This window comes from Haemaphysalis longicornis, unplaced genomic scaffold (assembly GCF_048455015.1).
Source record: "Haemaphysalis longicornis isolate Haplotype H1 unplaced genomic scaffold, Haemaphysalis longicornis Haplotype H1 scaffold_5, whole genome shotgun sequence".
NCBI lineage: Eukaryota > Metazoa > Arthropoda > Arachnida > Ixodida > Ixodidae > Haemaphysalis > Haemaphysalis longicornis.
Genome location: NW_027526385.1, coordinates 2,038,677 through 2,063,618, shown reverse-complemented (window position 1 = coordinate 2,063,618; position 24,942 = coordinate 2,038,677). Strand labels below are relative to the sequence as shown.

The 24,942-nt window shown below is 52.2% G+C and overlaps 2 protein-coding genes across 3 annotated transcripts in view; one reads left to right on the top strand and one right to left on the bottom strand.

Moving 5' to 3' along the window:
* Gga (ADP-ribosylation factor-binding protein Gga) overlaps positions 1-19,968 on the top strand; it is a 62,712-nt gene extending 42,744 nt beyond the window's left edge. For both annotated transcript variants that reach the window (XM_077669758.1, XM_077669757.1), the window contains exons 15-17: positions 17,777-17,895; positions 18,100-18,253; positions 19,760-19,968. In XM_077669758.1, coding sequence (XP_077525884.1) covers positions 17,777-17,895; positions 18,100-18,253 — 273 coding nt within the window. In that variant the 3' untranslated portion in view covers positions 19,760-19,968. The remainder of the gene's footprint in view (positions 1-17,776; positions 17,896-18,099; positions 18,254-19,759) is intronic.
* A 1,670-nt stretch (positions 19,969-21,638) lies between these two features.
* Positions 21,639-24,185, bottom strand: LOC144137780 (uncharacterized). Its single transcript, XM_077669756.1, has 5 exons — positions 23,970-24,185; positions 23,738-23,869; positions 22,951-22,974; positions 22,758-22,890; positions 21,639-22,697 (listed from the first exon to the last, which is right to left on the bottom strand). Exons 1-5 carry the CDS (start codon positions 23,975-23,977, stop codon positions 22,584-22,586), a joined length of 411 nt encoding a protein of 136 aa, XP_077525882.1. The 5' UTR covers positions 23,978-24,185; the 3' UTR covers positions 21,639-22,583.
* Positions 24,186-24,942: the final 757 nt, after the last annotated feature.

Genomic DNA, 24,942 nt, shown 5'->3' with positions numbered 1-24,942 from the left:
ATGCCCCTGAGAGAGAGAGAGAGAGAGAGAGAGAGAGAGAGAGAGAGAGAGAGAGAGAGAGAGAGAGAGAGAGAGAGAGGGAGAGAGAGAGATGCATGGTTTTTGGGGGGGTTCCCGGAGAGTGTGCACTCGTCTCGCTCCGTCCAAGTGGGCGCAGCGAGCTTAGTCCAGAGGGCCAGAGGGCGGAGACATTCCAACTTTTTTCGGGGAAGGGGCCGTTGTGTGTTGTGCTAGTCATGTGTTCCCCTGTTGAGGAAGGAACACCACCCATAGGATATTGCAATTGAAGGGACCTGCTGGTCTCCCGTTCACACACGTTCTCCGTGTGTGTCTGCTCTTTTCGTTTCCCCGTGCCAGTTTTGTGTGTCGCTCTCTTCCTCCCCTTGTAATATACGTCTCCCCGCTGCCTCGGCCATTTGTTGGAGAATAAACGGTTTATATATGCAAACTCTCTTTTGCACGTGTGTTTTTTCCATATGCTGGAAATTCCTGGTCTGTTGTCCAGAAACGATCTGCTGGATCCTGTGGCCATAGAGAGCTTCGCTGTAAAAAACAAAGCCGGCAGTGTTTGCAGTGTTTATGAATGTCAGCTTGTCTGTAAAATTTCTTTTGCCATTTGCTCTGGTAAAATACACGTTACTCTGTCGATATTGATGCAACTCCTTTCTACGCAACCCGCAGGCAACGTCGATGCCTCCGGGTTTTGTAGTTAGTGCATGTGCTTCGTTAAAGATCCCCAGTTGGTCAAAATTAATCTGGAGCCCTACTCTGCAGCGCGCCTCATCGCCTGTGTCGCATTGGTGTGTTAAATCCTACAATCAATCAATTAGTGCATGTGCTTTCAAGAACCACAAGATTGGCCTATTACTAAACTACGAGCCTCAAGGTTAGAATAGGAATTGTGAAGAAGTAGTACATGAAGTAATTTGGTGACAGTGGTTAAACGACACGCACTGTGGAGTGTGCATTTTTTTTTGTTGATCTTCTTCACACGTGTTTGCAGTTTGCTCTCTTCAACTAGAACTGGCTTGCAGGAGATGCAGTATCGACAGGCTCGGAGGGCACTGAGAAATCTGGACACCTGCAGGTGCTTGCACAAACTGCAGAGGCTAACTTGCAATGGCCAAGTTTTTAAGTGCAGAGCACTTCAGTGCAGAGCCTCGTCGTTATACAGTAGAATCTCGATTATACGATTCTGGGTGATACGAATTTCGGGATGATACGAATTTCTGAAAAGTCCCGGCAAAATTGCATTGTTTGCAATGGGAAAAATTTCGGCTGTTACGAACGGACCTGGGCGGCCCGGCGGATGATACGAAGGAGCCGGCGAGGCGCCCGACTGCCGAACAAGCAAGTGACGGCTCTCTCTCCCCATTTGTCACTCTTCTTTCTCCAGAAACGGCCGGGCTGTTGTTTTCTGCTCGCGAAAACGCGCCCCGCACGCCCCATGCGCGCCGCGAAACCTCTCGCACGCTGCGCGTGCCGCGGCCGGCGGCGGCAACATGGCGGCAGCTTCGGCCGTAAAGTGGCACGGCCGCTTGAGCGACTGCTTCTAGCCGCTCTTTAAAATGCCGCTCAAGGCAGACACGAAGTTTCTTGTGCAGTAAAGGAGCTCATAATGTTGGCGAAAACGGTACTATAACACACCATTCCGCGCCGCTAGTGAAAGCGCCTATAAAATATCTGCCCGAGTGCTAAGCCTAAACATCTCGGGCGGAGCCAGCGGGCTGTCTCGAGAGTTTCGTAAGTCGTCAGCGTCTTTTTCTGACCGAGGTAGGAGATACCGCGGTCGCTAAATCGTCAATGCGGCCGTGAAAATACAGCGCGCGCAAAGACGAGGCGTGCGAATCGCGTGCAAAAACGCACCATGCGGTTCACGCTTGACTGTTGCGGCGTGTAGCGAGCTTGGACACCGGCAGTGAGGAGACAAGCGCGAAGCTAGGCGAAGCGTTACGCGCTCCAGAAAAGACTGCTTTGCGACGTGGGGGTTTAAAAAAAAGCAGAAAAAATCGCGGATTTGCTCACGCGAAAGTAAGAAAAGAAATAAACGAAAACTCTTTTCAGCGCTCAATTTTTTGGTCTGTATTGGTTCATACGAATTTCGGATGATACGAATATTTTTCGCGGTCCCGCGAGATTCGTATCATCGAGATTCTACTGTAGCTCGCTGGAACGGTCGATGTCAGGCAACTGCCGGAATCAGGCGATGCAGGGAGATAACGGACTCAAGTAGAGCCCGGCGTACCCGTTTAAGGACGTCCCACAGAGGCTCTGAAAGCGAAGTGGTTTATATAGTAACCGCTCAAGACTCGTGAACCGCTGGTGCTTGTCACATCTCCCCATTGTTTAGTGCAAAGAAAAGTGCAGGTACATTTGAGGCAGAATATAGACGGCATTTGTTGAAAAGTTTAGCGGTCAATTTCTTTGCTTGGCAACGCTGGTTAACGGCCACAGACATGGCCGATGCACCACAGACCATAGAGTTAATCCACAGACATGGCACGGCGTTGGCCACTGCGGCCGCACGCCGAATTAAAAAAAAAACACCGGCTTGCGTCATCTGCTCCGTTCCAATCCGATTCTAAACCGTGGCATCAGCAAAGATGTTAATAATCGCACTCACATTGAACTCGAGTCAATACTTTGTGCTCGCTGAGGTAGAGTTTGTAACGTGAAACAGTCATGTGTTTCACAGTCGTGCTTAGCATGGACAAGTACCGCCATCCCGTGGAGCCCAGCGTAACGAGTGACGGCGCACTCGCACGGTTGCATGGAGGAGAAGAGGGGTGCCTGATCTGATCTGTGGGCCGTGCGCATAACGTCGCCTAGCAACAGACGCTTGGCCACAGATATGGTGGCGCGCACTTGGTTGCCTGCATGCATTCCACGCCATTGAATACCGGCTATACTTAACCCGCAGCACCTGCGTTCATTTAGTTTGGAACACTCATTGGGATGGTTTTTACAATAGTAAGCAAAAAAAAGTGGCAGTGCAACTCGGCACATGCGGAAGGAAAAGCAAGCACAAAAAGACCGCTGGCAGGGGGCGCTAGAGCACTGCGGAGGTGGGAAATTTGAATTGAATTGGGTGGCAACAGTGAGCGGATAACAGTGCCACAGTCCATTATGATGAATCACTGCTCTGCACTTACGACACCTTTCACGTTGAGTGGAACGGCTTTAAGTTTTTAAATGCAGAGCATTTCTTTAACTCACATGTAGCGTCCGCCGTCCGTCCGCAACAGCTCAGCGCGCAGGTGCGCCCTCTCCCCCACTCCTCCTCTCCCGCATCACGCTACCCTCCTCGCTCTCAACAACAGGTTCGCACCCCTCCCCCTACACTATATAAAAAAATAATACTTACTGGCGCCTGGTTTCAATCCCACGACCCTGTGGGCGGAACGCAATACATGGTGCTCTACCCACTACGCCACAAAGCCGACACAGAATGGAAGGCTACGAACGCGCCTTATATCCTTGACTCATTCAAACTACGTCAAGAAGCTGCTGATACAACGTATTCACTACCTGTGGGCGGAACGCGAGGTACATGGTGCTCTTCCCACTGCGCCACAAAACCGACACAGAATCAAAGGCTACGAACGCGCCTTATATCCTTGACTCATTCAAACTACGTCAAGAAGCTGCTGATGCAACGTATTCACTACCTGTGGGCGGAACGCGAGGTACATGGTGCTCTTCCCACTGCGCCACAAAACCGACACAGAATCAAAGGCTACGAACGCGCCTTATATCCTTGACTCATTCAAACTACGTCAAGAAGCTGCTGATACAACACATTCACTATTACCAACTCCCCAAACACTAAACGTTAACGCAATACACCCACCCCCTATGCGACGCATTTACTCGAGTCCCCCTCGCGGGGAGATGGGCCCAATTTTTTATCACTCACGAGATCGGCTAGTTTTAAATGCCGCAAAGATGAGAGTAATGAACGGAATAAAACATCCCTCATTCTATGGGAATAAAACGTTAGCTGACTTATGTCACACGGCTATATTTTGGTGACGTAACGTAGCCAGACGGCTTGCGGGAAGGAAGGGTCAAGTCCGGCACGTGGTTGGAAGCACTCCGGAAACCAAGACGGCTAAGCTTATGCCGCCTCTTTGTGCGCTTTTAGCGTTGCCAGCAGAGTTTTAGACGCAGTTTGCTCCGAGTGACTGCGAGCTCAATCGTGCCTTCCGGCTCAGCAAGAGCACTCTGCGTATTTTGTGCAATGAAGTGGAAGCCTGCCTTTATCGGCCGTCAAGGTGCAGCGAAGTGTTTACGGATAGCAAGGTGCTGTTCGCGCTGTGTTCCTCTTCGGAACTGGCAGTTGCCAAGCGTTTTCCGTCACAATGTAACTCTGTCGCACCCCGCCACCAGTCACAGCGTTCACTCTGTAGTGTCTGCATTCACGGTGCTTAGGCATACGAGGTGTTTAAAAAATACAATGCTCGGGACGTCCGGTAGTAAGCACAATTTATTTCTGTCTACGTTGTGGGCTAACGTACGGGATAGCAGAGGACCCCGGCTAGCTTTGCTAGAGAACGCTACGCGCCGTACACTAGCCCCGCGGAATCCGAAGACTCACGCACGGGTTCGAGTACTCACATGCGGTAGACAGGCTCCGGCAATCCAAAGTGAGGCTTTATTGCCTGGCAGATACAGTGCATACACCAGACAACACGACTATCGCTCGCGGGGAGACAGTGGCTCCTGTCGCTCGCTCAAGCCGCTGGGCTCAGACCTCGATATCCGTCATCACGGCTGCGGGAGCAGGGGAGGCATCCCGAGGCGACCGATCAGGGCAGAATCTCTCGGCAGAGTCCGTGGAGCCAACTGGGTTCACCGTCATCGGGGCATTCGGCGTAGGCACAGCCGAGCCAACCGACTCCGACCAAATCGCCCAGTCGACTCCCCGCCGGAGCGCTCGTTCGTCCCGCAGGTCAGCTCGGAGGGGAGAGGAGATCTTCCCCAGGTCGGGGAGAGGGTGGCGCTAAGGAAGGTGACAAACTGGTCCTCCTTCCCTCGCGCCCTCGCGCACACGTTCGCGGCAAGCCGGTTCGGCGCGTCGCGCGGGGTCATGAAGAGGACACGACCTACGTGACGCGCCGGCTACCCAAAATGGCGGCTCCCAGCTCGCGGAAACATGTGCAGGCGAGGCGTAGGGGAACACGGGCCCCCACAACGTTGGTTACGGAAGGAAAAACGATTTAGCCCCATTGTTTTGCATCGAAGAGAAAAGAAGTGCGAGGTAGGAATAACAGTCGCACGCAAATGCGTCTATTTTGAGCAGTGTTGTGTGATGGCAGTGATATTTCATAAAATTTTGCAATGCATGTAAATGATCCACGACCGGCTTTACAAAGCCGGTCGTGGGATGATCAAATAGTAATTTAACAGATGCATATTGTCACGAAGCCAAGACGACGCAGTTGTCTTTTGGAGCGAACTTGTGCTCCCCTAACAACTCAAAGAATACACAGGCGGCGAAGCAGCAATCAACAAAGTGATGTGCGCATACGAGCGTCGGAGAGTCGAATACCGTGGCGTCTGCCCTGCAGGCTTCTTAAATGCAGAGCATTTCAGTAACTCACGATGTCACCCGCGTTGACGTCCGTAGCCGTAGTCCGCACCAGGGCCGTACCCAGAAATTTTTTTCGGGGGGGGGGTTATGAATTTTGGGAAGGGGGTAGTTTTGCTGAAAGCAACAGTAAGTATTGTTTACGTGCTGCCTGGAAAATATTTCGGGAGGGGTTCGAACCCCCAAACCCCCCCTCTGGGTACGGCCCTGTCCGCACCCCTCCATATAAAAAAAATACTATCCGGCGCCTGGTTTCGATCCCTCGACCACGGCCGCTCGATGGAAACTAGTTTCCATCGAGCGGCCGTGCCTCGACCCTGCGGGCGGAACGCAATGTACATGGTGCTCTACCCACTGCGCCACAAAGCCGACACAGAATGGGACACTACGAACGCGCCTTATATCGTTGACTCATTCAAACTACGTCAAGAAGCTGCTGATACAACGCATTCACTACCACCAACTCCCCAAACACTAAACGTTAACGCAATACACCCACCCCCTATGCGACGCATTTACTCAAGTCCCCTTCGCGGGGAGATGGGCCCAATTTTTTTTATCTTTCGGCACGAGTGTTTCTCGAACCGTCGCGATTTACATCCAGAACATTGCAGATCAAAGAAGATTATTGTAGGCTGGTGACGTTCGACACACTCTCCCTATCAAAGGAGATAACAGGTGCGGCACAAAGAATGGAACGCGCGCTTCACTTGGCCCACGGATAACAGAGATAACACAGCCCGGCGCAGCCGGTCGGCAAATAAACCAAATGCATGGTTCGCGTCATATACCCACCTATAAGAGTTCATCGACCCGATGCTTAAAAGGACAGTCCGAACAAACAACCAAAAAAAGTTCGTTATCTTACGTAGTAACGTTTCATGCGAACCACGTGGACGATTTCGGGCCGCGTGCGTCATCGTGATGTTCCAGAATCACCATCGGGGATCACCTCGTAGGTAAGTTGGCCAACACGTTGTAGAATCCGGTAGGGTCCGAAATACCATCGCAAAGCTTCTGAGTCCACGTCATCGGATGGGAGTCCAAACCCACACACGATTTCCTGGGTGGTACTCGGCGTCTCCGCACCGGAGATTGTAGCGTCCGGCATCCACCAGCTGCTGGTCGTTTGTGCGAACTCTAGCGAGCTGGCGGGCCTCCTGCGCACGCTGAAGGTATTCTTGTACGTCGGCGTTGAGTTCGTCGTCTTCTACGTGCGGAAGCATGGCGTCGAGCATCGTAGTTGGCCGTCTTCCGTAGACAAGCTCGAACGGTGTCATCTGCGTAGTTTCCTGGATAGCCGTGTTGTACGCAAACGTGACATACGGAAGGACTTCGTCCCAAGTCTTATGTTCAACATCGACGTACATTGACAGCATATTCGCGATTGTCTTGTTCAGGCGTTTCGTTAGTCCGTTAGTTTGGGGGTGGTACGCCGTCGTTCTTCGGTGATCCGTGTTGCTGTAGCGTAATATCCCTTGCATCAGCTCCGCAGTAACGGCCGTTCCGCGGTCCGTGATTACGACTTCCGGGGCTCCATGTCGCAGCACAACTTGGCTTATGAAGAACTTTGCGACTTCTTGTGCAGTCCCCCTCGGAAGAGCGGCGCCTCTGCGTAGCGCGTCATGTAGTCTGTCGCTACGACAATCCACTTGTTCTTGGATTGGGGCGCGCGGGTGACATCGTGAGTTACTGAAATGCTCTGCATTTAAAAAACGTCTTCTCGAGGTTGGCAACATCTTCACAGTGTGAACACAGGTTTCAGAGTGCGCGCACAGGATTCAGAGTATGCGCACAGATTTGTTGTATTTGATCCACCTAGTGTTTGCGCAATAAAATTCCTCGGCGCACTTAAGCCTACTCACGTGAGGCTGCGGAGTGCGAACATAGGTTTAAAGTGCACGCACATATTTATTGTATTTGACCCACCTAGCTTGCTTCCGCAATAAAATTCGTAGGCAAAATAGCCTGCTTATGTGAGGCTGAAGATGTGCAGGACATAGGTTTCACAGGTTTCTTGTATTTTAAGGGTACGGAGCTTGGCCGCGGCCGGCAGGCAACGGTCAGGAACATACAGCAACTACGAAACCCGGGAATCACGTCCAGACTGATCTTTGCAGTGGTTGGTATGGTATCCATCCAGTGTCTGGAGAATGAACAAAGATACGCGGCTTTTCGCAAGGCCACCTCGGGAGCGGAAAAGTGAAAGCGGTGATGGGGGGGGGGGGGGGGGGGGGGGAGGGGGGAGATACCCACGGCATCTCGGGGGGGGGGGGAGGTAAGCCCCTAGCCCCCCCCCTGGATCCGCCAGTGATCTGGAGACATGGTAAAGAAGTGTTACCCGAGCCTACGAGCCTATTTGTTTTTTATGCGTCTTGACACTTTGAAAACCACTCATGATAAATTTACTAGAAATGCCTTCCTTGACATTTGCGCTTAGATATATGTCTGAACACGCCTTATCTCAAAACAAATTTAAGAACACAAATGCTCTAAAATCCCGACATCTAACTTCAGCAAGAAATATCTCTACTATGCTTTTTTAAAACATCCAAGCCAGTTTCTTTCTTTGTGATCCATTTTACCCACCGTGGATCTTCAAATCTACCGATTCAATGAAATCACTGCAGCTGTTTTTCAGATTTAGGCCTTGATTGTTGTAAATTGTGCTGCTAAAACCACATTACTTTTAATTTGCGCTATCTCTCGTCCTCCTCGCAATTCATGAATTGCACCGTATGCAGTACTGTGAGGGCTGGGCGTAGAGGCTGGGGCATTCAGGTGGCATGGCGAGGCGAATGGGAGTTATTTAAAGGAAAGCAGTTATTTGAACATTATACAACACGATTGACCACACCGGAGGCGGGCACAAATGAAGCAGATACAAGCAAGCGTGTCCCAGACCTCGCATGGGTCTGGAGCTTGTGGGAATCGTGGAGAACCGCGACCTGCGAACCCGAGCCAGCGCGCGCTTCGGGAGAGACGCTTGTGCGCTGGAACCGGTCCGGCGCTCCGCTGGTTCGTCGGCGTCCCCCGAGAGATGGCGCCACCGATGTGTGCGGGGATGGCGCGCTGGCGCGGGCGGCGCGAGCGTGCGCGCACGGGAGAAGGGAAGTCTCGTCGGAGACTCGGTCGGGGCGAGATCGGCGGAACGCGGCGGTGATGGATACTTGTGTCTCAGGTGGGAGCTTTGTTTGTCGCGCGCCGTGAGTGCCTGCCTCCCGTTCGCGGTCACGACCCGGACGGCGTGATTCGTGAACGCCGTCGAGCCCTGTGCTCGCATGCTTTGGGATTCCCCAAATAAACGGCTGTGCTTCGGCACTACTGTCTACTGTGTTCTCGTATCGGCGAACCTCGCTGGGCTGCCGTAGCCATGGGAGCCCGCGTGGTTGACACGCCGGGAGCTAGCGTGGTGGCTTACGCCAGGACTGGCTAAGTCGCCCCGAGGAACCCCACATATATCCCACATGGCGCCCGAACGTGGGTCTCGTATTCGGACGAATTCGAGGTTGCTAGCTCTCCGAGAAATGCGTTGCTGCAGTCGTAGCCCGCTACCCTTTGTCCGGAAGACTTCGGACGAAACGCCTCGCGCCAGTCGGTTGCAGGCAGACAGTTAGGATGCCCGATACAGCCGTGACGGCAAATGCGTAAACCTTCCTACACGCACCAGGCGGTGAGTCAGTAGGATACCTCCGAGCACCGCAGTCGCGGCCCGCTTGCGAGACGGGAGGTGCGTAGGCCTTGTTCCAACATGGCGGCGGGTCGCCTTCCTCGTAGCGCCGTCCCCGCGCAGTCGCGCCGGCGGCGCCGGTTGAAGTTTCCCCCAGGCGCGGCGGACACTACCGAGCGAGGGTGCGGTGTTTGGGAGTTCGCAAGCCGCACGATGAGCCCGCCGCTACTGCGCTTCGAGTCCGAGGCGGAGTGTTTGCCGATTTGACGCCTGACAAAGAGCGAGGGGGATCGCTGAAGAATCAGTCTCCTCTCGCTGCGGGGGGAAGCGGGAGCAATGGGACCGTTGTCTCCGCGCTTCCGGAGTGCGTGCGTCTCGATGCCGTGAACGCTTGAGATTGCGTTAGGCAGTAAGAGCTTCGCGCGGCTCGGCAGCGGGCTCGTTGGTCGCGAGAGATCGCCAGTCTTAGTAAGAGACGGACTCTCAGGCGACCTATACCGGTGATGTGCGCCCGTAAGCCGCTGGTATTGCGGTTGGCGCTGGCTCTACGGCAGCTTGTATTGCTGCGAGTGAGTTGCAGGAGCCCGCCTGCTTGATGCTGACGCTGCTTTGCCGACCAACGCACCAGGCCGAAATAGCTCGGACGGGCGTTTCGATGCCGACAACCCGTAATAGTCAGGCGAGCTGCCTCCAGGCGGGGGTGGCGGCTGGAGCACAGTTGCCGGACTCGTGATTCCGCGAGCAAGCGAACGTGCAAGGGGGAGTCCCCTCGGGCATCTTTGTTACCCTATTTGGCGAGATCGTCGATAAGGTTTCCGGCCAGTCACAGGAGATTGCGGAGTCCCGCTGCTCCCCACTTCAAGTTCGGGAATCGTTTAAACTGGACGGTGAGAGCGAGACCTGCAGCATACGGATACCACCGGGAGCCACGCCAGTCACCACTGCCACGGACAGCGAGGATGGCCTGCTGAACCACCGGCGGGGCCGAGCGCGGTTCGTGGAGCTGCTACTCCAGTTGCTGCTCCGGCCTGCCGGGCGGCAGCCAACCGTTCGGGAGGACCTGCGGCCGAAGCGGCCACGGAACCCAGGAGGCGGCGGTATCTGGCGCCTACGCGAGCGGCGCGAGCCTTCGGGCAGCCGCAGTGGGCGCGGCCGTTCCTGTTGCCGCCTCGAGCTGGGAGTGGGGGTCGCATCATGGCGCGACCCCGGCGTTCGTCGGCTGCGGCTGCAGCTACCCCCGGGCCTGCCAACCTGCTGTGCTGCCCAACCGCGAGAGACTTGGAACCATTGCAATGTGTTTGCGGGTTTGTGAGGCGAGCATCGCGACGGCGGCATCGTGTGGCGAACCTTGGTGTGGAGTGGCGTTCGGTGGCTGTTTTGCTGACTTGAGACGTGACGAGTGTGCTGCACCGTGGCGTCACTCGAGCTCAAGTGGCGTCCAGTTTTAGGGGGGAGGAGTGTGGGAATCGTGGAGAACCGCGACCTGCGATCCCGAGCCAGCGCGCGCTTCGGGAGAGACGCTTGTGCGCTGGAACCGGTCCGGCGCTCCGCTGGTTCATCGGCGTCCCCCGAGAGATGGCGCCACCGATGTGTGCGGGGATAGGCGCGCTGGCGCGGGCGGCGCGAGCGTGCGCGCACGGGAGAAGGGAAGTCTCGTCGGAGACCCGGTCGGGGCGAGATCGGCGGAACGCGGCGGTGATGGATACTTGTGTCTCAGGTGGGAGCTTTGTTTGTCGCGCGCCGTGAGTGCCTGCCTCCCGTTCGCGGTCACGACCCGGACGGCGTGATTCGTGAACGCCGTCGAGCCCTGTGCTCGCATGCTTTGGGATTCCCCAAATAAACGGCTGTGCTTCGGCACTACTGTCTACTGTGTTCTCGTATCGGCGAACCTCGCTGGGCTGCCGTAGCCATGGGAGCCCGCGTGGTTGACACGCCGGGAGCTAGCGTGGTGGCTTACGCCAGGACTGGCTAAGTCGCCCCGAGGAACCCCACATATATCCCACAAGCTGCGTGGCGTAATGGCACTGAAGGTGACGCTAGTGATCACCCAATGACTACAGCACATGTGGCTGGCTGCTCGCACCCCTAGCCTCACTTTGGTTGACCACGTCTCGCGGACAGTAATATCCGCACATTGTCCACAACTGGCACAACACTCATACACGCGGGGGAAACACTGCCGCACGCTTCACTCGAGCACCAACCCAGATAACGCAAAACAAACCTGGGTAAATCCTCAGGATGTCCGGCTCTGGACATTTCAGCATCCTCAGGTTGTCCATATCTTATCCTCAGCCAGTCCAATCGGGGTCCGTTTGTCCGTCCAGCGTACATCCTCAGAACGTCGTCAAAATGATGCCGCTGGACAATTTTCGTACACTTCCAGGATACAAACTAATGTTCTTTTTTCTCGGTCTTTTTTTCACAAGCTAATGCAACAGGCCTCACTACAGAAATCGGGCACGTCCTAAATGATTACAGTAGAACCTGGGGAAGCCGTGCCTGGCGGGAAGGCAAAAACACTGCATCCGTAAAGACAAACCCTGGCAGTTCGAGCAGAACCACATTACCAGTTCTTGGTGTCAAATTTTGTTTCAGTTTCAGGCAAAGGGAAGAATCTTTCAGGTGCCCCAGAGAGGCGTGGCTTGTACGAGCACAACGTAAGCCCCCCTGAAGGTGAAAGGTATCACGGGACTTCTCTAGCTTAGGAGAATCATGGCAGCTGCATGAAGAGTTGAAGTACTTTTCCGACTTTTTGAGGATATTCCAAGATAAAGAAAAGGCAGCTGTTGAACAGGAAGAGTGCGGATGTTGCCAAGAAGACACTTCTGTCCGCATCAATCGTGCTCTCGACACCCAGTGACCTCAGTTCCAGAGCAGCAAGGCATTGCCGCTGAAAAATGAGTCATATTACTACTTTTGTGCAGGTTACTTTAAAAAGCCCTTAAGTGATATGTTTCCAGCCGTTATTCCCTCGCAAAGACCTGTGCAATTAACAACTTTTCATCCAAAATGGGTCAAATCCTGCATGTCACATCAATGTGTGCCAGATCCGAACTTTACAAGTACTTACCATTTAGGGAAGTAATGCAGCCACATTTCTATTTCAGTGCTCAAATAAGATCCTTTCCTTTAGGAGAGTTTGTAACTGGGCTAGTTGGTTCATTGCATGAAGTTGAACAGCGCAGGGACGGGACTAAGAGCAGAGGCGCCCGTGTTTGTCGCCTCTGCCCTTAGTCCCGTCCCTGCACTGTTCAACTTCATCCTTTCCTTGCTTCTACACCATAGCAAAAAATTATTTCAGCAGTTGCCACCGTTATTTTGGGAGCAAAAAACGACGTTTTGCTCGATTCCACCCAAAGTGGACTTAGCTAATTTTGAAAAAAAAAAAAAAAGAACTTCTGATAAACTTAACTGTTTTTTTTTTTATTGGCGAAATTCTGATACAAATTCTAATACACGTACATACTTATTGCCGCTAATAGACCTATCAGTCTGTATTAGTCTATTAGGTCCATCAGTCTGTATTCGTCTATTAGATCTATCAGTCTGGTAGGTCTACCAGAGTGTACTAGTTCTATCAGAACCAGTGGCAAGTTCAAACAAAGCAATGAAACATGGCAACACGTTTTATTATCAGGGTACAGGGGCGATTAAAAGAAATGCGAACAGCGGAGCATACAGCTTCCGACGCATGCTGCACCGTCTGGCTGCAGGCGAAAAGCAAAAACGCCCGTGTGTACGAGATTTCGGCGCACGTTAAAGATCCCCAGGTGGTCAAAATTAATCCGGAGCCCTCCACTACGGCGCGCCTCATCGCCTGCGTTGCGTCGGCGCGTTAAACCCAACAATCAATCAATCAACCGTCTGGCTGCAAAGGCAGTAAACTGCGCGCATGCGCATTTCTTTGAGAGCGTTTGAGAGTGTGGCCTATATTTATGGGAAATGCTTGATCAAGACGCGACCCCGATCGTTTATTGAGAGGCGTCTTTTCACGCTGCGTCGCCACTGAGTAGGGTGATCGTTCAAGGGCATCATGCTAGCTGCAATCAGCCTGCTGCGAGCTTGGCTCCCGGATGTAGTACATAACAATATGTTCAGTGGCGACAGAGCATACGAAGACGCCCCGAAATAAATGGCCGGCGTCCCTTCTTTATCAAGCATTTCCACTAACAGTAGGCCACACTCTCAAACACTCTGAAAGAATTACGCATGCGCGCCGTTTACTGACAGCGCAGCCAGACGGTGCGGCATGCGTCGGAGGCTGTGTGCTCCGTTCGTATTTCTTTTAATCCCCCCTGTACACAGGCAAATTCCTCTGGCTGACAGAAATCTGGCTGAATAATTTAACGATGCATACTTTCGTATCTGATTAAGAACAAACGAATAAATTGCAATGCGAATCCACAAAATAGCTGCAGCATGCAATCAAAAAAGCTGAAGTCAAACCTGCACGGTCCAGTCATAGGCACACATCGAGCGCATTAATGGCCCATTGAACACCATTCCCGTTGTGATGCAACTTCAAAACGGCATTCACTCTTCCGCAACACGCGATTAGAATGGAATCTCTTCGGCGTGAGGCATTCCCTTGAGAATCAACAAAAATGTCCGCAGCGGCGAGGTGATGGGTGAAAGATGGGTCGGGCGGCGGCCCGGATTGTATTTGTAAATGTTAGGCGGGCGCTACACATCTCCAACACCTCTCGATGACGTGATGCGCACGCTTTCTTCGATGTCAGGCGTTCGTTACACAGCATAGCAGAAGGAGCAAAGATGTTCGAAGCGGCGAGGTGACGGGTCCAAGATGGGTTGCGCGGCGGCCTGGTTCATACTTGCCAAAGTTATGCGAGCGTTAGACACATCTCCAACACTTCTCGATGACGCGATGCACACGCGTCCGATGTGAAATAATGCTACAAGCTGTTTGCTTCTAGCCGTCTTCTTCCTGAACGTTCACACACGCCAACCGCATTTTGATGTTTGTCGCCATATTGGCTACCCAACGAAGACCATGGCATGGCTTGGCTTGACTTCGTTACAGTCTTTTCGGGTTAGATTCTTGCTCTTCTTGAGGCCTCACAGGCGCAGCACTTTTAGCTGCTTTTAGCGCTCTTAGCTCCCATCAGCTCTGTTCATGCCTGATAGCAGCGCATTTTTTAGGAGCGAAAGTGAAAAAAAAAAAAAAAATGTTGACCTATTTTGCATAATAATTTGGTTAGAGATTTACGGAGATTTAAACTGTTAAAAGTTTGTATAAGACTAATAAGCGTCTTATATATACACCCAATACAAAATTGTATAAGACTAATACAAGTTTCTATCAGAATTTTTGCTAGGGATACGAGTGTAATAGCCTTTCATCCATGGTACGGCAGCGTCAGACGTCCATACGGATTGTGATCCGAAAGAAGTAATACAACGGATCATTTAGGGATCATTCGCAATCCAATGTGGTCCAAAATAAGCTCTAGGATGGACCATTGAGGGATCATTTACAATATCTAACCCTGTGGATGTCCCCTGGACGCCCAGCAAAGGATCCAGGACGTTTAGACCATTTGAGGACGTCCTCAGGACGTTTTGCGTTTACTGGGAAGTCATCTAGGTGGCTAGACAGCCAATAAGCGCATAGTACCGTTTAAGCTGTGGCTGCACTGACTGCAGAGGTGAGTCTACACTGTAGCTGCTTCCTTGATTGATTGATTGTAGGGTTTAACGCGCCGATGCAACGCAGGCGATGAGGCGCGCCGTAGTGGAGGGCTCCGGATTAATTTTGACCACCTGGGGATCTTTAACGTGCGCCGAAATCTCGTACACACGGGCGTTTTTGCTTTTCGCCTCCATCAGAAAAGCGGCCGCCGCGGCCGGGAATCGAACCCGCGACCTCGTGCTCAGCAGCGCAACGCCTTAGCCACTGAGCCACCGCGGCGGGTGTAGCTGCTTCCTTGCACTGGCAGTTTCATGCACACTGAAACGTGGTAAGGGCCTTAGCCTTGGCTTCGAGGTTCGTGAAAGGCGTGCCAGTTATCCTTGGACAGGAGGTTGCCGACACCCCCTCAAATGGAGCTGCATGTGGCACACAGTATGCTACGCAGGAAGTCCTTGCTCGTTTTGTAGCCAAATGCTGAATGGTCGATGCTGCTGCCAAACTTTCGGGCATGGGCTTTCTCCAGCTGAAGTACATCGATGCCACTCACGAAGTGGTCAGCCAGGTGCGGCACAAGTTGTCCTTGGTCTCTTATGGCACCACAGATGGCTCGAGTTGGGCGTTGGCTGCTGCACAGGTCGCGGCTGGTTGGCGCTGTTGACGGGCTTGGAACCTGTAGGTGGCTGGCTCACGAGCGTTTTTCACTTTTTCTGTCCATGGACAAAGTTTTCGGCATGCTGGGCTTGCTGTTGGCTGGGCTGAAAGGGTTCACCGACAGTATGAACTCTTTCTGGCTGTTGAAGGAATTCTGTATGTGCTTGACTTCCTTTGTGAGAAGTGGCCTGACCGAACTTGGTTTCGCCACCCACCCGCGTCAAGCGTACGGCATCCGGAAGGCTCAGAAGGAAGCGGAGGGGGCCACAGAAGCCATACTGTTTGAATGGAAGCTCCTGGCCTTTACTCGTTTTGAATTCGCACAGAAGCTGTAGAGTTCTCGGTTGCTTGGCTGCGATGAGCAAGGCACGAATGATGGATTGTAGCTCATTATATTCCCCTTTGAAAGCCATGGTTCACTATAGGGCCCCTGAGTTTTCAGGAACTGCTTTTCTTCTGCATCGTACCGGTATGAGCTCCAACTGTAGGGCAACGCGCTAGCAGGTAAACACGGAGCTTCACATCAGTGATATGGTCAAGATCATCGCTGTGGCAAGCAAAAACAACTCTGTGTTCGGCCAATGTACCTTTTATAACTGCGTGCTGGCTGGGAGTGGGCTGGCTGCGAAGCGGGACGATGGAATATTGGGGTGATGGCGCGTGAACACCGCGTCTGATGCGACGGTGTCATGCGACAGGGGCACTTCTTGAGGGCAATGTTTGGGCTACTAACACTTGCTATGGCGGCTGCTCTGGCAAAGGCAACGGATCATGTTGCAGGCAGTCTTTGGCACTGTGTCTGGCAAGTCTAAGTACCGTGGCTGGGTCTAGCGTCAAAGGCACCGCGGAGGACAAGGCAGAAGCTAGCGTTCGCTTCAACCGGGGGGCTAGCTTCATGCTGCTGCCGAATGTCGGCTTCCAGTCACCGAATGAGCTCTTCTTTGAAACCGGCAGTGTCCAGCTGTCGCCGTGCCAATTCTTTCCGTATACGAGGTCGATGAATGGGCGCGACATTGTCACTGAGACGAGCCGCTCCCACACAATTCCCGGCATGATATTCCGCCGAGCCGGATACACGCAGGCGGTCACACACAAAACACAATCTTGCTGGAGCGTCCGCTAGCAAGATTGGCGGACGCTCCAATCTTGCTGGTGGTCTAGACCACCGGTTTTCTCAAGAGCACCAGCACACCTTTGCCCTCCCCCCTCTCCCCCCCCCCCAAATGTGTGTGCAGCACATCACCCACACGTTTGCTGATGTAATTCTGGCATTGTGGATGGCATTCCTGGATTTCTGGATGGCATTTATGCACGAAGCATTGAATACTTGGCAGAGAATAATGCAACTATTTCAGAACCCCAAGAGGGAGCTCAGTACAGCAGACTCGACATTTGGGCGGTACTGAAATGTGGACCAGCTTCTCATGTTCGCTCAGAGCTCTGATAGAAGCTACGAGATGGGCTGCGTTAGAGACTCAAAACAGAAACAGAACTCACAACTGGCATGGCTTGACAAATACCGATGGCTGAATTATTACGCTTTGCGTGAGGGGTAATCCTGCCATGTTCATGTAATTTTCGCCATTAACAGTGCTGTTCTTGTGCTTATATCTGTGTGTTTAGGGTTGGTATTTGCTGAAATTATTGCTAGCGATATAACGCTTCTTGTATGCATGATTCATAGCCTGTCGTTTTTTTTAACAAAGCACCTGCGCTACACATATTTGTAGTGTATAGGTCTTATCTTAAAAAGAAAACGAGAGGCTAAAGTAACGTAAATTATGTTATAACGTAAGTGCATAAATTCGATGCAGACTGCACAGAATGAACTCCATTAGCCTTACACTGGAAGCTGCTGTACGGGCGTAGAATGCTTATATACCAAAAATTTTCTTTTGCATTTGGGACAAGAACAACTAAATGAAAAAATCTCATTCTTGCTGCAGAACTGTGACCTTCCCAAGAGAAAATAGTAGTTGGCACCACTGTTTTATGGTTAAATTCCCAGCTGGAACTAGCTGGCACCAGTTGGAACCAGCAAGGACCAGCTGGGCCCAAATGGGAATTTAACCATACACCACCTGGGACCAGTTACATTTTCTCTTGGGTTACCTTCAGAGTCGAGGTATGGCGATGGTCCCGGGGACGTGGGCTGGTCACAATCGGGTACGCCGTGGTTCACCTGAAGTCGCTCTATATATACATGTCGCAGGGCCGCCTGGAGGGCTTGGAGCTGGGCGTGCCTGCTGCCTGTTTCGGGCAAAGGTTCTGCGCCTGGGGAGCCCCGTGTGCGGATGCTAGGCGAGGGCTTTTCACCGCTCGGCCCAGAAGGTAGTGCTGGTAGCCCGTACATGCCTGGTAATGGAGAAGGCTCATTGGTCTGAGTAACCCCTGCCCTTGCCAGCAGCTGGTTCACTCCCTGTGAGATGCACGCGATGCGGACCAGATGGGCTGGTTCATAGCCATTTGCGGCACTGTTGCGGCAATGGCAAAGCTTGCGTAAAACACCTCTCTGTGGTTACCATGCACACACAGGCTCTCCATCGTGGGCGTCAGACTTGGACTGCGATATGCGAAGGCCTTGCACGCGAGGCTGGGTCGCCGCATCAACAGCCTCCTGGGATGCTGCAGAGGCGCCTGCCAGCTGGCCCCCTCTCTGCCTTCTCGACGTTGTCCAGGAGGCGCATAGGCACGATGCTCCTTTGGTGCGCTCCAGTTCAAATGTAGTGAGGCTCACCAACCCCGCATTCGGAAAGCCAACTTACCGAATGACATAAGGAATTCTTTCGTAAGGGCCGTAAAAGGTAGCATGAGAGAAAGCCAGCGTGCATTTCAAAAGTCATCCATATGAGAATTCAGTGGCCTTGTCGAAGTGGAGCAGTGAGGTTCAGTCAATGCAGGAGGAACGAACCTTAGGGGGTTGGGGATAGACAAGCAAGTTGGCTAAGGCGGTGGTCTTCGAGGGGCTGGGGGATCGTGTTAACAGTGCCAGATGAGAGTAAGCGTTTTGTAGAGGGGTTGGCTGGAAGGCGAAGTGTTGCTCGGTATACCCTGCGCTGTAAGCTTGATTGATTTTATCGCTTAACGCGCCGACGCAACGCAGGCGACGGGGCGCGTTTTTTAGGTGCGGAGCACCTTAGGACCTCACAACGTCTGCCCGCGTCCGTGCGCATAACATTTAAAATCGCAAAAAATCACACAGGCACCGGCAGGATTCGAGCCTGTGTCAGGTAGACCACGCAGAGTTAGTGTCAGTCGTCTTACCCATTGGGCTACGACCGTTTTTTTTTTCTTTATTGATTGGGCTACGACCGTGAGTTAGTACCCGAGAGCCAAACGGCTTACTCCCTCGCCTGTAAGGGTGCGGAGTACCTTAGGACCTCCCAATGTCCGTCCGCGTCAATCCGTGCGCACACCACCATTAAGCGAAAATCTGTGCGGAAACTATCTAAAAGGGTACAAGAGCACTCCAAAACACTCGAAAACAGGCGCTAACATAACCTAGCAACGAGAAAACGCGCAAAAGCACCGGTGTAGTCAGGTTGTGATCAAGTTGTAATACACAGCGACTGCATCGAACTACGCTAAATGGCGCTACGCGGAAACACGAGATGGTGCCACGCTGCACCGCGTATGTAAGCGGGTTCTGAAAATCCCATACCCTCTACCCGCCATGGACGGAAACGAACGTAAGACGCGTCACGCTGCTGCTAACGTCTACGAAGACAACGAGCTTCCAGAATACGAAACCGCGGCAAGCGGAGGCAAAGTGACTAAAATCGAACGACGGTCGGGGCGCTAATCGGATTTCACTCGGGGTGCAACTTGGATGTCACGGTCCCCGTACTCCGCACCCTCGCCATTATCCACGGAGTTGAGAAGCTGCCATTTTTTTTAACGTGCGCCTAACGTGCGCCGAAATCTCGTACACACGGGTGTTTTTGCTTTTCGCCTCCATCAGAAAAGCGGCCGTCGCGGCCAGGGATCGAAGCCGCGACCTTGTAGAAGCATGGCTGAAAGTATATAAAGCTAATTTCATGTAATCTGTGGTGCCTAAGGATGCTTATCGGCCTGCTCCCTTCCCTACTATGGAGCTGTAATAAACCGGGTCGTCAGCCCGCAGCTGCTTCCGTTCCTGACTGCTGCATATGTGTAACTTTGGCTTTTTCTTCTTGTTCTTCTTTTGTTTTTTCAGATGTCGCATTCACTTAGCTTCAGCGCGCTGGCCTTGTTCGACTAGTCAGGACACCTCTTTGAAGTTCCAAACCCGAAGCGCGTCCAAGCCTGCCCGTGTTCTGCACCAGCTTGCAATCCTTCACGCCGCCAAAACATGACGTCGTAGCATCTCGCCATGTCGCTCATACTCCTTGCTTCAATTGCGAAAATAAAAGAGTTTTCTAAATATTTGCTGCCTCTATCAAGGCTCCTGAGCTCACTGGCTACGCCAGCTTGAGCACAGTGGCGTGCATGTACAGAATTGAAAAGAAAAAAAATTAAAGATATGAATATAAAAGGGAATTTGGATGGGAAACTACGTTTTAGAACAAACCCTCACTCACTAAGATCTCTGAATACGAATAAATAAGATCACATGAAAACTCACGTCGAAGGGAAAACTTACACACGTGATGTGAACGTTTCCCTCAAAAGGTCTAACATTACGCTGCACGCAAGGGAGCAAATTCTGACTTTCCTAGGCCAACCTCTCCAATAAACATATTTCTCTCTCTCTTTCTCTCTCGGGTGCAAGGACTGACACCCTTCTGCGGGGCTTATACTTCCACAGTTCCAGGGAAAGTTTAACTAAAGAACGCTTGAAAAGACCCCCTTTATCAGCAAAAGATTTGCCCGATAACATGAAAGTTCTCACCCTTCGAGCCGAAGTATTCTGCACTATGGTCAAAACACGGCAAGTTTGCTGAAAGGTCCGCGGATTTCTAAATTTCTGTCTCCGTTAATTAATTACGCGAAACTCGGTAATGCGTGGCTAATTACAGCTTCGCAGTCTTGTGGATGTGAAGGGGCGTATATTTTGAGCGTCCCGAAAATCTTTGGCGTGAACGGGCGTTGTCTAACCATTCTGAAGGCACCAAAAGGCGCAAGAAAGGCGCTAAGAGGCACGATTTGCGTCGCCGTTATCAAGAAAATCTTTTGCTGATAAGGAGGGTCTTTTCAAGCGTTCTGTAGCGAAACTTTTCCCTCAAAGGGTGTAGGTATAGCCCTGCAAAAGAGAGTCCGCACGTACACCCTCAAGGGAGTCAAAGTTTACACCTTTTCGCGCAGCCTAATGTTACACCATGGTTACACCTTCGAGTGAAAAGTTTTGCTAAAGAATGCTTGAAAATACCCCCCTTATCAGCAAAAGATTTTCCTGATAACGGCGACGCAAATCGTGCCTCTTGGCGCCTTCCTTGCCCTTTTCGGCGCCGTCGGAATGGTTAGAAAGCGCCCGTTGAGGCAAAGACTGCATGCGGGCTGAGTTTAGACGTACGTATTTCGTCCCCATTAGTACACCCGTGGCTATAGTAGCGCTAGTTCTGAAGCTTTCAGCCTTAGCTTGACCAGGCAAATTACTCATGTGTTTAGTTCCACACGCATTAGGGAACATTATTAGGGCCATTTAATGGCGGAGTCTGTCCGTGAGAGGGCGAGATCTCTGCGCCAATGACGTGTGGAGGTTAGATGGCGGTATACAGTGCCCGGCAGATTTCGTCGTCTTGTCAGAGATTGAGCCCCGCACATAAGCCGTAAGCCTGATTCAGAACCTTTTCAGCAATTTTTTTCACTTTTGTTCCTTTCTCTTTCATTTCTTTTACTTGGTCTGTTATCGCATTACTGTTTCTTTACTTAATTCAGTACATGTATGTCTATCGTCGAATAGGACTCCTCTGGTTTGAAGCGAAAATATGGCCGTATGTGAACATTATTTGTTTGCCGCTGTGCTTTCGGTGCCTCTGATTAGTGCTGAACGCTTTGGTGAGTGGAGCAAGGGAGGACAACAATCGTGAATCATTTTATGCATTTTTATTGACCACGAAGGAAATATGTTATCTGCCAGGGTACACTTGCTTTCGAGATGAAGGAGCCCGCTGGCCAAGCAAGTAGGCGGGAGACATAACCAAACGTCTTTTGACTTTTGGCAGCGTCAACAGAGGCGCGCACACTGTTTATTTCCGGTGAGTTTGAAGCAAACGTCCCTCTGGGGGTGAAAACTGAGTCGGGGTTCCCCACAGGCTCACATCCTTCGCACAGGTAATGCACCACTCTGGCAGGGCTGATAGGCTCCTTTGTGACGATCTGCTTGGGGCTTAGCGTCACTGAGGCGCTTTGCGACAGTTTTTCGCATTGCCACATAATCGAGCCCTTCAATACACATTTACGTACAACACTTGTCGATACTGAATCGCTAATCTTTGAGCAGCTACATCTGATAACACTCTGGTATCTGGCACGCCATGGTTTATCTGGACACAAATTGGTGCAGTTAGAGGCACTGAGAAAACTAACAGTACGCCGAGTATTACACTCAACTCTACGAGTGACGACAAGAACGGTCAGACTTCTGTCCGCATGCTACTTTGCGGCGGCTACGCCGAACTCCCGTGTACAAGTTACACACAACAGTCCGTTTACCTTCTTCGCCGTCTGGGGCCAAATCCTGGGAGGACACGTTGCCTAGAATGAACACTTTCACACCAGCCAGAGGACAAAGTACCCGAGTAAGAACTTCGCTTCATGAACGGTGCGACGTTCACACGGGGTCAAGGGCTGTCCCTAACCGCACTCCTAGCGAATCATTTTTGGAATTATGCTCACTAGGAGTGCGAACTTGTTCGCTCTTTTTTTTCTCTCCCAAATTTAATGAGCGCCATTATGACAACTAGGATTTGCTAAAATACTGTTCGAAACGAGATACAAGAGACCGACACAATACTTGATGTCGCTCGAGCCGACAGAGCCAACGAGCCGCATCGACTGTGTACAAACGACGAAGGCAGTACTCCGGTTTCGAACAGGGTTTAATTCCAAGACAGGCGCAGCGACGGACAGTTCGACTCGAACGGCATCCGTGAAGGCTCGATGACGGCACCGTCCTCCAAGGTGGTAACCAGGACGCATAGATAGGAGGCAGTCTGCACCAAGAGGCAAATCAAGTTAAAAATGTTACGTTTAGGGAGATCACCATTCCTTACCGATTGCAAACAGGGTTTAATGATTTCAGGACAGGCGCAGCCATGTACAGCTCGACTCGAACGGCATTCTGGACGTCTCGATGACGGCCCCGTCCTGCTCGGCGGTGGCCGGTACGCATAGGCAGGAGGCGGTCTGGAACAAAAGGCAAAGCACGTTAGAAATGTTGTAGTTTCGAAGGTAATCACGGCTTACCGAATTCGGGGACCATGATTACGCCTGGCAGGAACGGGAAGGGACGCTGAAAAGCAAAGTAACAGACTAACCGCGACAGAACCACTTTTATTACCAGAAAACACCTCTGTACAAAACACGCGTCGTCCAGCTTAGTAGATAGGACAGATGGAGACGTGTACCTGCCTAGCCAGAAGAGTAGTGCATGTTTGCGGGAAGGAGCAAGTGCAATAAGACACGACGCAAGGGTCAGGGAAAGGGGAGGGCGGAGGCGGTGGCGGACGCGAACCTGAAAAGGAACCAAGGACACCAATTCCATCACTCGCCTTTGCCACGACCCCAATTTGAAGCCGCGGACCGCAGCGCTGCGTTCCGTGCTTCAGTGATGCTCGTTGAAGGTGGCGACTGTATTCCGAACGCCGCGCGAACCGAGGACGTGCGAGCGGAAGGCATTATCGAAGTGCATATACCTCGGCTACCGCGGCGTTCGGAAAAGAAGACCGACTATCACCACAACCTAACGGGGCTTCCGAGCTGAGTCCGACGCTAGAGGCAGTGGCGAAGGGCTCCAACACCGCCACTGCGCCGCTGTCCCGAAAGCTACAGCCTAACGCGCACCGCAAAGCTTTGGCGACAGTCGGAATCCCTGCGTCGCGGCGGCCCAGGAAACGTCCGGCTCCGAGGCTAATGTGCGCTCGGTTAGGAAAATTCAAATACGCAAACGTTCAGCGTCGCGAAAAAAATGATACGAAAGCCGGTTTCGTGGGCACGCCGCACGTCGCACCGGGCCTTCAGCCACGGAACTCACCACTTGGAAGAGTCGTCGGTGAAGACTGTGAAGCAGCATACCGTGAAGGAAGTCCGTGAGGCTCTCGTGGGTATTCGCTTGTCGGAGCGAGCCGGTTGGGAGCGGGGATGGCACAGGCACAACGAAAAACGACTGAAGGAAACGAAAACGACAACACTTATGGCATTAAAACACCTCTTAGCGCGAACCAAACTTCCCCAATAGACACTATACCGCGTGGAAAAAAACTCACCTGTCCATCGCCGCCGTCACCGCGCCGCCAGCTACTCTGCGCCCGATGCGCAACAGGCAGGCAAGATGGCGTACCCCTTGTTCTAAAACGCGCTTATCCTGGCATTACAGAGCGCTGCTATTGGTCGGCTACCGCCTACCCTTCCACTCTTTCACATCGATATCGTCTTCCAGAACATTCTGCCAGTTGTAAAACAAAACGAAAAGTTATCGCATCAAGTCGTAGCCGGCCGGCCACCGGAGCATGCATGACAAGGCATTTTATGCTGCGTCACGGAGCAAGATAACCTTCTTGCTTGGTGGTTCTTCATGTCGGCTAGGGGCTTCGGCTGGCGTGATTGCACGGTTCTATCGATCATGCGGCCGTTACCGGCCGTCTTCCGCGGCTTTTGAAACCGAATATAAAACGCCACGTCTTGAAGAAACAGTCGACTGCACGGGAACACAAATGCTACTGCGTACGAGTCATTGATTGATTGATTGATTGATTGATTGATTGATTGATTGATTGATTGATTGATTGTAAAGTTCAACGCGCCGACAAAATGAAGGCGATGAGGCGCGCCGTATAGTGGAGGGCTCCGGATTGATTTTGACCGCCTGGGGATCTTTAACATGCGCCGAATTTACGAAATCTCGTATATACACGGGCGGTTTGGCTCTTCGTATCAACTAGAAAAGTGGCCGCCGCGGCCGGGGCTTGAACCCGCGTTCCCGTTCTCAGCAGCACAACACCTTAGCCACTGAGCCATCGCGGCGGGTGCGTACGAGTCGTGGCTGTAAGAAATTAGTGCCCTTTCCACTCCGTGAAGAAAAATGACCTGCGAAGCTGGTCGCAGTCCACGGAGTGCATAAGGAAACACGTTTGTTCGTAAATAGCGATTGAGCATACTTCCTAGCCAATTAGCTGAATGAAACATGGAAGGACCCAAGGTTCAGTCTCGCGGACAAGCTAGGAGCTGCCTCCCGCTTCG

Bases quoted from the DNA above. Each gene is read 5' to 3' on its own strand.
- LOC144137780 (XM_077669756.1), bottom strand. The intron at 22,975-23,737 runs GTGAGTTCCGTG...CGTTCCTGCCAG, and splicing joins ACCGACGACTCTTCCAAGTG to GCGTAATCATGGTCCCCGAA. The intron at 22,891-22,950 runs GTAAGCCGTGAT...CTTTTGTTCCAG, and splicing joins AATCATGGTCCCCGAATTCG to ACCGCCTCCTGCCTATGCGT.